General features: G+C 43.1%; 1 protein-coding gene across 1 annotated transcript in view; it reads left to right on the plus strand.

Annotated features, from left to right (window-relative positions):
- The window catches only part of ELAPOR2 (endosome-lysosome associated apoptosis and autophagy regulator family member 2), a 124,048-nt gene that overhangs the window by 33,184 nt on the left and 76,847 nt on the right, over positions 1 to 14,017 (plus strand). The window contains exon 2 of the mRNA XM_068276166.1: positions 11,475 to 11,595. Within this exon, the coding sequence (XP_068132267.1) occupies positions 11,475 to 11,595 (121 nt within the window). The remainder of the gene's footprint in view (positions 1 to 11,474; positions 11,596 to 14,017) is intronic.

Below are 14,017 nucleotides of genomic sequence, written 5' to 3' on the forward strand. Positions count from 1 at the left end.
TGTGGCCACGCCGATTTTTTTTAGGGAGGGTCTTTTAATACCCAGCACCAGGTGCCAAATGCCCTAGGTACGCCACTGGTCAGGGGTATATGTCCCCAGTATATGTAGTCAGGGGGTATACAGTGGAGGAAATAATTATTTGACCCCTCACTGATTTTGTAAGTTTGTCCAATGACAAAGAAATGAAAAGTCTCAGAAAATGGTAGGTTTATTTTAACAGTGGCAGATAGCACATCAAAAGGAAAATCGAAAAAATAACCTTAAATAAAAGATAGCAACTGATTTGCATTTCATGAGTGAAATAAGTTTTTGAACCCTCTAACAATAAAAGACTTAATACTTAGTGGAAAAACCCTTGTTTGCAAGCACAGAGGTCAAGCGTTTCTTGTAATTGATGACCAAGTTTGCACACATTTTAGGAGGAATGTTGGTCCACTCCTCTTTGCAGATCATCTCTAAATCCCTAAGGTTTCGAGGCTGTCTCTGTGCAACTCTGAGCTTGAGCTCCCTCCATAGGTTTTCTATTGGATTAAGGTCCGGAGACTGACTAGGCCACTCCATGACCTTAATGTGCTTCTTCTTGAGCCACTCCTTTGTTGCCTTTGCTGTATGTTTTGCTGGCACTCCACTGCCGCTAGTCTGGTCTGGTCCAGATCAGAACAGCGGCACGCAGATCCGGCTTGGAGCGAGACGGAGGTAAGTCCCGCCCGCTGCCAGCCGCCCGCACGTTAGTTCTGGAGGGGAGAGCGGGGGATGGAGAGCCCCAAGGTGAGGAAAGGAGGCGGGAGATGGCCCCCCTTCCCCACCGCTGCTCACAGCTCTCCTTCCACTGCGCTGCTCCCCTCCACAAATGCCAGGGTGGACATCGTCCACCCTCTGAAAAAAACAAGTGGACGTCGTCACACCCCACTCGACCCCTGGAGAGAACCTAAGTTCTAGCACATCCTATTGCTAATGGCAAGTTGGAGACAGGGGCGTAACTAAAGGGTGGTGCCCTGAGCTGGGAGGGGGGCCCAATTACTAACCTTCCCTTCCTCTGATACAGGTCGGTTAGCACACCAGGCTTCTCAAAAGCAAAACATTAGTTGAATTTTTCTAATGCATGTGTCAAACACCAAACATTGACATTTGTTTTGGGGCCACGCTGGATCCCCATCTTCAGAACAGTGCAGACATATAACAAGACTCTCTGTGCACCTCTCAATAAATACAACCAAAGTGATACATTACCGCCCATTGTAATTAGGTACCACCTGCTAATCAATATGCATATAAACATAACGTACAATCACAATCATGCTGGCAATCTGCATAAAGTGGCTCTCATATCCTTAGCCCCAGCATAGTATACATATACTAGGCTTATGCATAACACCTGTAATGTCAGCAGAAGTGAACTTGGTTCAAGAGGCCCCCCGCTTGCTATGCTGTCATTCAACATCCTGTTTAAATCAATTGGCCTCCAGGAGTGCTCCATCCATTGTGGTCCCACCACTGGAGCCATTAGACAGCTCACACACCAACCTACGGACTTGTATGATGTGTACAGGGTGTTGCCTTGCACCCAAGTTTATGCACCCAACTAAGAAAGGTGTGCCACTCCAAACCTACCCACATTCCTCTGCTACAGGGGACTATACTTCAGATCAGGTGTTTTTGTTGTTATGGGTGTAAAAGATCACTATGGCCACACTTGTTTTATGGCCCTTTTGAGATGGGCCCCAGGGCCGTGAAGGGCACCAAAAGGGGGGTGAACATTAGGGGGGCCTCATCAAAGTTTTGCTGGGGGGGGGGGGGCATGAATTGTAGTTATGGCACTGGTTGGAGGTCATCGGAGGGAGGGGGATTCTACTGTAAACATTTTACAAAGGTGCCCAAGATGCTGATGAGCAGTTCTGTCAGGTAAACAAAGTTGCAAATGTCTATGAAATCTTACCATGAAGTGCCACTCTCTTTGGGCCTGAAATTCGGGACAAATATTCTCAGCTAGAACATAGACAGGAATTAAAACCTGACAGGTGCTAGCTGCATCCCAACCACAGCTGAGAAATTCTTTGCCTGTAATTAACAAGATGAAATTCAGAAACATTAAATTATGTCTGAAAAAAAAAAAAAAAAAGCGCACAGTAAGTTTTGCAACATAAAAAGGAAAAACGCCTGCTATACAAATTCTTATGTCCTCAAAAGTCTCCACTGTTTTGCTAACTCATCCCGACTTGCAGGAGATGGGCTGATTCTTTTGGCTTCTGCTCCTGTCAGTCACAGCTTATTCCTCTCTGCTTGTCTGAGTCACAGCTGGCTTCCCACAGTATCGCACAGTCTCCACTCTCATGTCGCCACACCAGAGGTGCCGGTAACATTTCAGGCTTTTACGGCATGATCTATTCTTTATGAATTGACATTGACTGACATTTGCTGACATTTGTTGAGGTATTTACCGCACAAGGCAGTAATTTACCTCAATGCTCCGTAATTTCAGCTTTCCATGCTGTAACAGCCTTTATGGGCTGGACTACCGCCTAGGGTAACTACTGTAAAGGCAAGTGGGGAGATTACGCTTGACCCCACTTGGGCTAGGGATTGGCTCTCTGTAGTGAAGAAAGGGGTGATGCCCCTCCACCAAGGGTGGACAATAGGTAATATAACTAGCACACCGATTTACATTTTATACTTGTTGGCATCGCTGTTACATTACTTGTTGTATAATCCAAGGTATATTTACTACAGCTGGATGGATGCTGCTTGTCTAAGCTTGAAACAGAGTACCATTACCTAATGTAGCTTTTATGTAATATGTATCTTTGCTGGAGTACAAAACATGTTCTTTTCTGCCTGACCTGTTCACATATTGTGCTTTTATCCTCCTCTGTTTCCTGAAGATGTTACAGGCTTCCTGTCTTACTGCTTTGAATTAACTATTTTTCCATAAGTCTGGAATAGCAGCAGTACGTGTTCACACCTACATGTCATTTCCTAAATTGTTATTTTTCTGATAAGTGGTTTGGAGAAACATTTAGTCTAGTCAAACATTAATGTTTTACACTCTGAGGGAAGATAGTAAAAAGCTCAGCAGTAGATCCTTGCCTAGAGACAGCCCTTAACAACAGGCATAATGAATAGGATTCAGTTCAGTGAAGCTAATGGATTGATCAGGGCATGCTGACAGGGGATTTAGGCTCTATTCATTAAGTTTACCTCCTGTTTCCTCACAGAGGTTTCACAGTTCACACTAAAATGCCTTGTCAAAGTTAGCCAGGAAAAAAGACTTAAAACAGGTTGTCCTAATGTATTACTTTTCTTACCTTCATGCTACAAAAAACCCTGAAACAACTAACTAACTGAACAATAATTATATAATAAGTGTAAAATAGAAATTTTCAGCGTGATGCAATTATATTTCAATGGTATTTTCCCACCGCCACCTTAGCGTTGTGGTGAGTACTGTCAGAATAATGCACAGCTGTGCGTTCACCAAACACCATAAAATACCATGGAAGTTGCCTTTAGGCCTCTTGCACACTGCAAGCGATTCAGATTCAGATTCCGCTTTTTAATCAGTTTTTACATCCGATTCAGATTCTGATTTGCAGTTTGCTCCCTGCACACTGCAAATCGGAATCTGATGTAAAAACTGATTAAAAAGCGGAATCTGAATCTGAATCGCGTGCAGTGTGCAAGAGGCCTAAACGTGAATTCGTTCTTAATGTATATCTGTATTTTACCACCCAGAGGGCTTGCTTTACAGAATTCCTTTCATAGAATATCTCACATATATTTTATGTCATATTTCACATCTCTCTCATTTAAGCTTGAGGTTAATGTATGAATCACTGAAGTTATGGGGTGAACAGAGAGGTTATATTAATGTCATTCTTCCAACGGGTATGAATACATTATTGTAAATGCTGCTTTTATGTGTTTGACAAGAATTGATGATGATTTTACCTTTTTAAAAATACCAGTGATGTGTGCGTCAGGCAGTCTGTCTAAATGTCTTCCAAAACGATCCAACAAAGCACTTTTACCAAATAAATACTTTATGGATCTTACAAAACATACAAGTAAAAACCTGTATAGTGGCTACGGTCCACCGTTTCGGACCACCATAGTCCTTGCTCCCGCCACACAGCCAACTGTGCAAGTACAGATTCACAGCTTATATAGTAACATTTAAAACATGGCAACCACATGCAAATGACTGGACCTGATGGGGAACTAGAGGGACTGACCTCACATAGTCACACCCCACCCACCACTATTGGTCAGTCAGTCATGTTGTCACAAGTACAAAGTATACAAACAACAGAACAACAATAAATGTGATCAAGAAGTCGCACCAATTACCTAAAAAGTCCCAGGGTGGGGGCAAGGGCACACAGAGTCCAAGGGTGTATTAAAAATGTCATGATCAAAGGTAAGATTAGCGCTAGACAGCGCAGTAACTAGTAGTACGGGCTGCCCGCCGTCGTTATGGCAACTAATGTCACATGACTGGCACAAAGACGGAATGACGTACAAAGCGCCGTCCTGGCACATCGTCGCCTCCGCAATGCGTAAAAACAGCCGCAACATATGTATAAAAGTACGTGGCAAAAACGCATATAAAAATCTGCATGCCCATAGGACTCCAAGTGTGCTCCCACCCTCACCCAATAAAGTAACACCCCTCAATTTCCACAAAAATGCCAACAGGCAAGGGAACAAGATACATCAAAAGGCTAAAGAGAAACGGTTCCCTTTCATGTGCAGCATCCCACCAAAGCACAGAACACAGAACACTGCAATGGAAAGTACCATATAAAATTGAGATCGTAATCCATGTTTAATCCCCCTTAATCCAGTGGTCCCAAGTTCCTGTAGCCATCGGGCCTCCCTCTTTAACCGTTCTCTCCCCCTATCTCCCCTACCTTTTTCTGTCAAAATGTCTGACATACAAAATAACAATGGTCCAACCCACACACCCTTGATATTAGCCAAATGAAGTAACCAGAAGTGCTCAAGCCAAATTTTTGGGGTGATCCATCACACCCACTTTGCAAAGTCCATACAACAAGGCTGGCCCTTCCACAGTTTTCATATACTTCATTCATGCAGACACTATGTCAACGTTTCGGGACACACAAGGCCCTTCTTCAGGTATGTCAACTACATCTTAGGGACATCAGATATGGAACTTCCCAAGACACTCGCCAACAAGTGATGTGCTGCAGCCCCCCGACACAACACATTGGTCTTTTGTTGAGTGTCTTGGCAAGTGCTTTATCTGACATCCTTTAGATGTACTTGACAGATCTTTTTGCCCTGAAGAAGGGCCCCATGTGTCCTGAAACGTTAGTTTAGTATCTTCATGAATACAGTACAGAAAAATGTAGGAAGTACCAGTCTTGTTGTATTATGCATTGAAAGTTTTGAAAGAGAACTCAAATTCAATCATGTGGTGAATAAAACAACACATACAGTACACGCTGGCAGTTCAATCCCCAAGAGTGGCAGCTTTGTTGTTGAGTTGTGGAAGTGGAATCAACTACTTTTTATTTTGGTGCCAGTTTGCACTGTTCTGCCTGTAAAACATTTCTAGAAATGCATGAAAAATTAGTGCAGTCTTCTTATTTTGTAACTAGTGAATTAATTCTCAGAACACATGCAAATTACTATTTTCTTCTAATTTTGTTGTAATTACTTTGATAATTCTGCCCCTCTGCCAGTGACCTCATTTCTCCTTGAATGGGTTTTTCAAAGTACAAGCAAGATAATCATTACACATAGAAGCCAAGTCATGAACAATTTAGTTATATAGGTATGCTTTGGCAAATGTAACTTTCTTCATCAAATTACAAATAAATGAAAATGCTCTATGAGGTGCATTTTTGTTGCAGGTTATTGAAGTTATACACACTAGTACCACAGCACAGTGGTGTACAGTAGCATTAGAACAATGTAAACCAGAGAATTCTTGAATCCCCAGAGCACATGCAGGAAGCAATGGTTTTGTGGCTTCACACCTTATTGCATCCATTTATTGAGCCTCTCAGTGTGACAGAATACTTAACTGAATGTGGAGCTGTTAAGAAGCAGTTTGGCTGCCAGACTGTGAGTTGATAACCTTGTCTCTGTCTTGTGTCAGTGGTGCCATCTGAAATGTGACTGTCATTTGATGCCATCATCAACAGTCCTGTCTAGGTGCATGAAAGTGAATGACTTTCTAGTTTACTTTACAATATGTCTTTCTTGCTCTCGTTTTACGTTTGCTTTTCTTTTTTAAATAAAGTCGAGTTTCTACAGAATGATGGTAAATACGTTGGTTAGTCTTTGTAGATGCTTAATAGAGAGAATTGTACTTTTCAGACTGCAAAGCCTTCGATACACTTCCCGATGGGCTTTAGATTAGATAAAGGAAAAGAAGTCTCACTTACATGCTGACACGCATCTATCAATATGACGTCAGTAGGCGTCTGATGGAATGTTGGTCCTGCCACTTCTGCCACTAGTAATCCAGTTATACTGGTTAAGGGCTCTGCCTTTTATGCTGGGAATTGATGGGTCGTTTTGTACCCTCGATTCTCTGATCGATCGTTTTCGCCGCTTGATTCTCTTATTTTCCGCTCATCTTTCTTATCTTTTTCCATTCACTTTTATCAGGAATCGAGTGGCACAATGATCGAACGGGAGATCAGACGTGTCAGAAATTATCTATCTAACCATCTATCCGCCGCAAAAATGACCCGTGAATTTCCAGCATCACACAGGAGACTAGGGTTCAAATCTCAGCTTTTCCTGTTCAGTAAGCCAGCACCTATTCAGTAAGGAGACCTTGTGCAATACTTCTTAACACTTCTACTGCCTAGAGCGCATCCTAGTTACTGCAGCTCTGGCACTTCGAGACCGCTAGGAGAAAAGTGCTTTGAGTCTGCCAGGAGAAACTGCCGATCCAGCAATGAGACCCTGAAGCCCAGCCTCACTGTGTCTGCACAGTAGCATGGACAGGCTCGAGCTCCAGCAGAAAAAGCCAAGAATGATTTGGTCCATGCTACTGTGCAGGCGCAGAAGAAGGTGCAGTAGAACAGACCCAATCGGGCTCAGCTGTTTCCGCTAGAGCCTGAGTGGGTCTGTGCAACTGTGCATGTGTGACCTGTCAACAAGCAATTTTACAGGAGGTCTCAGTGCTAAAAAGGGCCAGTGGAGGAGGATGGGTAAGCCTCTCCAGGATCCAGAGGCTTCCCCCTCTCGAGATTAGTACTCCGTAGGGACACTTTTTCTCTACAGGTACATTTTAATGTTTAACTATTTAAGGACCGCGGTGGTTGAAATTTACGACCTGTTTTGGTGGGCTCCTGGCTGGCAGGGTGTAGATTTCAATCACCGCCCACAGCGCGCATCCGCCGCTTCCCACCTATCGCGCCGCTCAAACCCAACGTCTCTCACCGCAGCTCACTGGCTCTGCCTGTCTCTATGACGGTAGAGCAATGTGAGCCAATGAAAGCGGCTCCTGACTGGCTCACATGACTCTGCCATCATAGAGAAGGCAGAGTCTATGTCAGGAGGATCCTGACATATGGCGGTTGCAGCGGGTATGCGTGGCGATTCGTCGGGATTCCGTCGATATTGTACCAGCGGTTTCTGGCCCTAAAGAGGGCAGAGACCGCTGGTACTGAAGTGGTTAAACTAGCACTACTTCATATACAGACAATGTCTAGAGTCTCTTTCTCACAGAACAAGGAGAAAGAAGCACCCAGGTAATATAAAATGCTCTAAAAAAAATAAAAATAAAAGAAGGTTGAGGTGGCTTACCTCAATAGATGACACGTTCACATAAAATTAACTATTTATTAGTGTAAGCACGGGCAATGCATTTCGTGGGGACTTTCCAACTTCCAACTATGCCTCACATACGGCTTCCAGTACCCAGCGGCACTTGAATTGGCCTGAAAAAGTGGGGACGTTCCCACAAAACGCATTGTCTGTGCTTACACTTACACTAATAAATTGTTCATTTTATGTTAATGTGTCTATTGAGGTAAGCCACCTCAACCTTCTTTTATTTTCATTGTTTCTAGAGCATTTTACATTACCTAGGTGCCTCTTTCCCCTTGTTCTGTGTCTCACTCCCCTCTCGCCTCCTGTGAGGGGGGTTCCTTACACCAGGCACCAAGCTAGGTGATCAGAGTGTAGGTGTGTTTTCTCCAAAGAGAGCGTCCAATAATTCTGTTTTCTGTGATACCTGAGTGGAGTCGGGTTTGTGTATCTCCACCTGCCTGAAGTGGTCGGTTGCCCGTTGTGCAACCCACCTTTGTGAGTATATCTACACATATTTGACATTCTTTCCATTCTCGATGTGACATACTGCACCATCTGGGCTCCCATTCTGGTTTCCCACTTCAATTCCTGCTCTTTCTAACAGGTTAGACTACATAGACAAATAGTCATGGTCATCTTTGGTGCACATCCCTACATTAAAATATATGCAAAGTACAATACTTGGCAATAAATATGCACAGTACACACACTGTACATGTACACATACACTACAGACACACTGTACGTCTACAAATACATTCTACACTCACTGCACACATTCATGTTTCACATGTACACACACTGTCCTGCCAATTGTCAATTGTTCTGTTTGCAGGTGTTACTTTTGATAAGTACACCATCTGCACAAAAAAACACATGATAGAAAACTCAGGAGGCTCTCAACTAGCCTAAGCTTTCCTTTGTGTTAGCCAGCGGTCACAGTCCATGTTGAGTGCAACCCTTCACCAGGTGTAACAATGCAGTAGACAACATATGCTTTTCAATAATGCATTACAATTTCCACCCACATAGCTAAAGTCACAATTTCTACCCACATAGGTAAAGTCACAATTTCTACCCACATACGTAAAGTCAGTTAACTCTTTCAGCAGGCAACTAGACAACTAAACATTGATGAATTTCCATTTTCTGCTGTTATAAGATATTATATAGTACTGTACATTCACTAATGAGGGTAACAGAATATCAATGAGAACCAGACAATAACAAAAATATGACATCGGAGGAGAATTGGATGCAGCCGGAATACAGTCAGTCTCTGTAGCTGTGCATGTGATAGGACTTACAGCCTGCATAGTCTGCAAAGGGGGTATAATATATCACTATAAATCACTATGGTATCAGATGAATTTATCGATAGGTGGACTTTATTACAGTGCACTAATGGTATTGCAGTACTTATTGTGTAACATTATACAAAATACACTTTGCTACTTGACCTTCTTATAGAAAATATGTTGTGATGACAAAATGTTAAATACAAATAAATAGTCATAGTAATGCAAGTGCTGGGGAAAATGCTGCTGGGGAAAAGGAAAAATAATTGTATATCTGTACATGAATATTAATATGTACCTTTTACTTAAAGTGATACTGAAGTAGCAAAGAAAATAGTCTCATATTTTTTTTTCAGTTATAGGTTTTTTTTTTATAACATTGCATCATTCTCTAATATTTGCAGTTTACACACTACACCTAGCATTCTAAGTGATTTCACAGAGCAGGCTAGTGAACTTTTGAACTGTAAAAACAAAATACAGTGACAGACACTTGAGATAATAAGCTTCAGAAGACAGAGCTCTCTGCGACTTTGAAAGTCCTGGAGAAATCAGTGGCTCTTTTGCACATATAACAGCGGGAGTTTCTTAACGCTTCCTGTACTGGAGACAATATTACACTCATATCTCTGCTGCTAATATTTTATTTCTTAGCTATACTACACATACAAATCATTATATCATAAGTTTATTTTCACTTCAGATTCCCTTTAAAAGCACCAATATATTACCAAATGTATAGGGTTATAGGTAATAAGTTGGATGGAGGTGTATATTACAAACAAGAGACAGACAATCACAAAAAGGTGGCAGGCAGGTAAAGTGTGGCCTTCCCCATCACACTTACAATATAAAGCCTGCCATACATCGTTCAAAAGTGGTTCATTTGGTAACTGATTAATAGGTTGTAGTGATTGATGTACCACCTCAAGAGCTATAGCAGCATGCTGGTTAATAAAATATTAATGCAGTCCCTGCTTGCTGCCTCACACGGCCATCAAACATCTTCTGAGTCCTCCTGATACATCTCCTCTTCCAGCACACAATCGTTATGGTCCTATCTCTCTGGGAGTTCGGAGGAGAGGAGAAGGCAGTGATGCACTTTGCTACCAGCTTTGTAGGGGATGGGGAACATTAGCTAAGGCCACTATAAGGTTGAAGCACTTAATGTGGAAGAACTATAAAGGGGCACCATAATGGGGAGCAATAGGATATGGCAGCACTATTACTGGTGGCATCATGATGGGACGGTACCATAATAGATACACTCCTTTCATTGCCTCCATAAAAAGTGTTAAATTAAAAAGGAGTGGAGTTTTTTTTTTGCAGGCTGGACTGAGAGTTATACCTGGCTTTTTCAAACATATTGGAAGGAGTGAGGTTGTTAAATCTTTTAATACATTGTGAGCAAGGGTGACTGGGCAAGAGACAAATCTTGGGCAAAGATTGGGCAAAAAGTTATCTCTCTCAGTAGGAGGAGGTGAGTGGGGTCAGGTGATCTACTCTGTTCTTCTTACTCTCTTGGCAGCAAGGAGCTACAGGAGCCAGACATGTAATTTCAATATGTTTGTTGCAAAAAGTACAGCTGTGTTTGCATAAAAGTTATGCATTAAAAAATGGGAGGCTTAACTAGGCTTTTAATACATCGGAGTCCTGCATGTGATAATATACATACAGATAAGAACAATCCAGTGATCTTTATAGGCTTTCTCTCTTGGTGGTTCCCAAAGGTTCCTCAGGGCTTTTTCACACTAGAGCCCGTTTTCTGCGGTGTAACGCAAAGTCGAAACTTTGCGTTAACCAAGGTAAAATGAAAGTCCATAGACTTTCATTTTACCTTTCACACCCGACGCTGCGTATCGGTACGTTGCGGTTCGATGCACCCAGGAGCTTTTAATCGTTGTGAGGCTGCGGTTTCCCGTTGGGTGAATTAATTACTACAACCGCTGATTGCGTCGCACCGCAGCATCCCGACTACACGCTGCGGGCTATTCAAGGCATGCAGGATAGCGGCTCCTGCGCACGTTGGTAGATGTGAAAGAGCCTAAGCCCCAGAGATTCTGGCAACATGCTTAGAACAGGTAAATCTCATCAAAGATGAGCGCCTGTTACACTGTTGAATTTTCAGTATTAGATGCATACCTCATAACATTCATATCGTACACCAGTTGTATATTTTGGTATAGTTAACAGCTCATAGCTGAAAATGAATCATGTCCCCAATACACCTGTCTGTTAGTAACTTATATGTGAACTCAGGATTATTGCATTTTAGTTTTGTAAGTTTTATTGGAAAGTGTTTGATGCAGCTTAAATATTTTTTACATCTCAGTGACACGGGGTGTCTTAAGCGTTCTAATGATGGAGTTTGTGTATTTACAGGGTGATTACCACTATGAATATACAGAGTGTGATAGCACTGGATCCAGATGGAGAGTTGCTATACTAAATGGAGAAAAGCCGTGCAGTGGACTGCCAGATCCAGTTAAAGGGAAAGATTGCAGTAAGTTGAATATTCCATTCCTTCAGGGCACCTTACACAAAAATCGTGACCTCTTTTGTACTGCATTAAAAGTAGTAAAAATAATGAAAGCAAACCTGCGACAAACCCCCCCCCCCCCCCCGCCCCAAAAGTGAGATACTTACCAGAGTCCCTCTAGATGATCCAGACAGTTCTCCGACTCTGCTTTAACAGACTCTCGGCCATGGCCGCACTGAGCAGGAGCAAGTACAGCCTGCTCTGTAGCACAAAGCTGCTAGTGCATTGTGGAATAAGCCATGCACATGCATCCCCATGTTACTGTGCAGGCACGGACCATACTTGCTCCTATACACTGCGGCTGCACTCCTACACGGATTGGAGCGTGGCTGTGAGAGTATATTCAAGAAGCTTGTCAAATATGTTTAGAGGGTCCCAGTGCTGAAGAGGTGAGGTCAAGGAGGATGGGGGAAGCCTCTAGACCATCCCACTACTGAGGTAAATTATTCAAATGTGTTTTTTTTGGGGGGGGGGGGGGGCTTCAGGTACCCTTTAAGTCGATGGATGGAGAATGCTCTGTAAATTGTAGTTTGTATTGCATCAAATACACAGTAATAAAATATGGTCACCTGGTGGAAGAACATTAAAACCCATCTCCTGGAAAATGTTGCATTAGTTTTGGAGTGTTGTGAAAGAGGTTGCAACTTCTTTTGATTATTTTACTGCTGCCTGTCCCCAAATTGAAGTCTCTTCACCACACTTCCTGTGCTCAGGCCCTCCATGAACCTCCATGGCTTCAGTATCAGCCCTGCTGGTCCCACAGACAGGAAATGATGTGAAGCCATAAAAAGGTATTTGCCCCCACTGTACAAAAACGTTTTTATTTCTTCCTTCTGCCTATGTCAGAAGTTTAGCAACCTGCTGTCAGGTTAGTATTCATTCGTTCAGGTGGTGATACACAGCAATAAAAATCCAGGTCTTACCAGTAGCTCCAACCTTGGTGATTAACCACTTGAGGACCTAGGGCTTTACACCCCTTAACCTCCCTGCCGGTTATCCCGAGCTCAGCTCGGGGTAACCTGCTGCGGAGGATTCCTCAGGCCCTGCTGGGCCGATTTGCATAATTTTTTTTTTGTTACACGCAGCTAGCACTTTGCTAGCTGCGTGTAACTTACGATCGCCGCCGCTCCGCGCCGATTCGCCGCAACCCGCCCCATCAGAGGGTGCCCCCCCCCCGAGACCCGTGCGCTGCCTGGCCAATCAGTGCCAGGCAGCGTCGAGGGGTGGTTCGGGACTCCCTCTGACGTCACGACGTCGATGACGTCGGTGACGTCATCGCGCCCGTCGCCATGGCGACGGGGGAAGCCCTCCTGGAAATCCCGTTCAGAACGGGATTTCCGGATGGGTTAATGCGCCGGCGGCGATCGGCGCATTCGGGGGGACGCCGCAGGGAGGGGGGGAAGCATGTAGCTAGCGCTAGGCTAGCTACATGCTACAAAAAAAAAAAAAAGCCAAAAAACACCCTCCCTGCCGTGCGCAGCAATTTTTTATAACGGCAGGGAGGTTAAGGACCGGCCACTTTTTTTCCATTCAGACCACTGCAGCTTTGACGGTTTATTGCTCGCTCATACAACCTACCACCTAAATGAATTTTGGCTCCTTTTCTTGTCACTAATAAAGCTTTCTTTTGGTGCTATTTGATTGCTCCTGCGATTTTTACTTTTTATTATATTCATCAAAAAAGACATGAATTTTGGCAAAAAAATGATTTTTTTAACTTTCTGTGCTGACATTTTTCAAATAAAGTAAAATTTCTGTATACATGCAGCGCGAAAAATGTGGGCAAACATGTTTTTGATTAAAAAAAACCCCATTCAGTGTATATTTATTGGTCTGGGTAAAAGTTATAGCGTTTACAAACTATGGTGCAAAAAGTGAATTTTCCCATTTTCAAGCATCTATGACTTTTCTGACCATCTGACATGTTTCATGAGGGGCTAGAATTCCAGGATAGTATAAATACCCCCCATATGACCCCATTTTGGAAAGAAGACATCCCAAAGTATTCACTGAGAGGCATAGTGAGTTCATAGAAGATATTAATTTTTGTCACAAGTAAGCGGAAAATGACACTTTAAAAAAAAAAATTTCCATTTCTTCTAACTTGCGACAAAAAAAAATGAAATCTGCCACGGACTCACCATGCCCCTCTCTGAATACCTTGAAGTGTCTACTTTCCAAAATGGGGTCATTTGTGGGGTGTGTTTACTGTCCTCGCATTTTGGGGGGTGCTAATTTGTAAGCACCCATGTAAAGCCTAAAGGTGCTCATTGGACTTTGGGCCCCTTAGCGCAGTTAGGCTGCAAAAAAGTGCCACACATGTGGTATTGCCGTACTCAGGAGAAGTAGTATAATGTGTTTTGGGGTGTATTTTTACACATACCCA

The sequence above is a fragment of the Hyperolius riggenbachi genome, chromosome 3, assembly GCF_040937935.1.
Source record: "Hyperolius riggenbachi isolate aHypRig1 chromosome 3, aHypRig1.pri, whole genome shotgun sequence".
Taxonomy (NCBI): Eukaryota; Metazoa; Chordata; class Amphibia; order Anura; family Hyperoliidae; genus Hyperolius; species Hyperolius riggenbachi.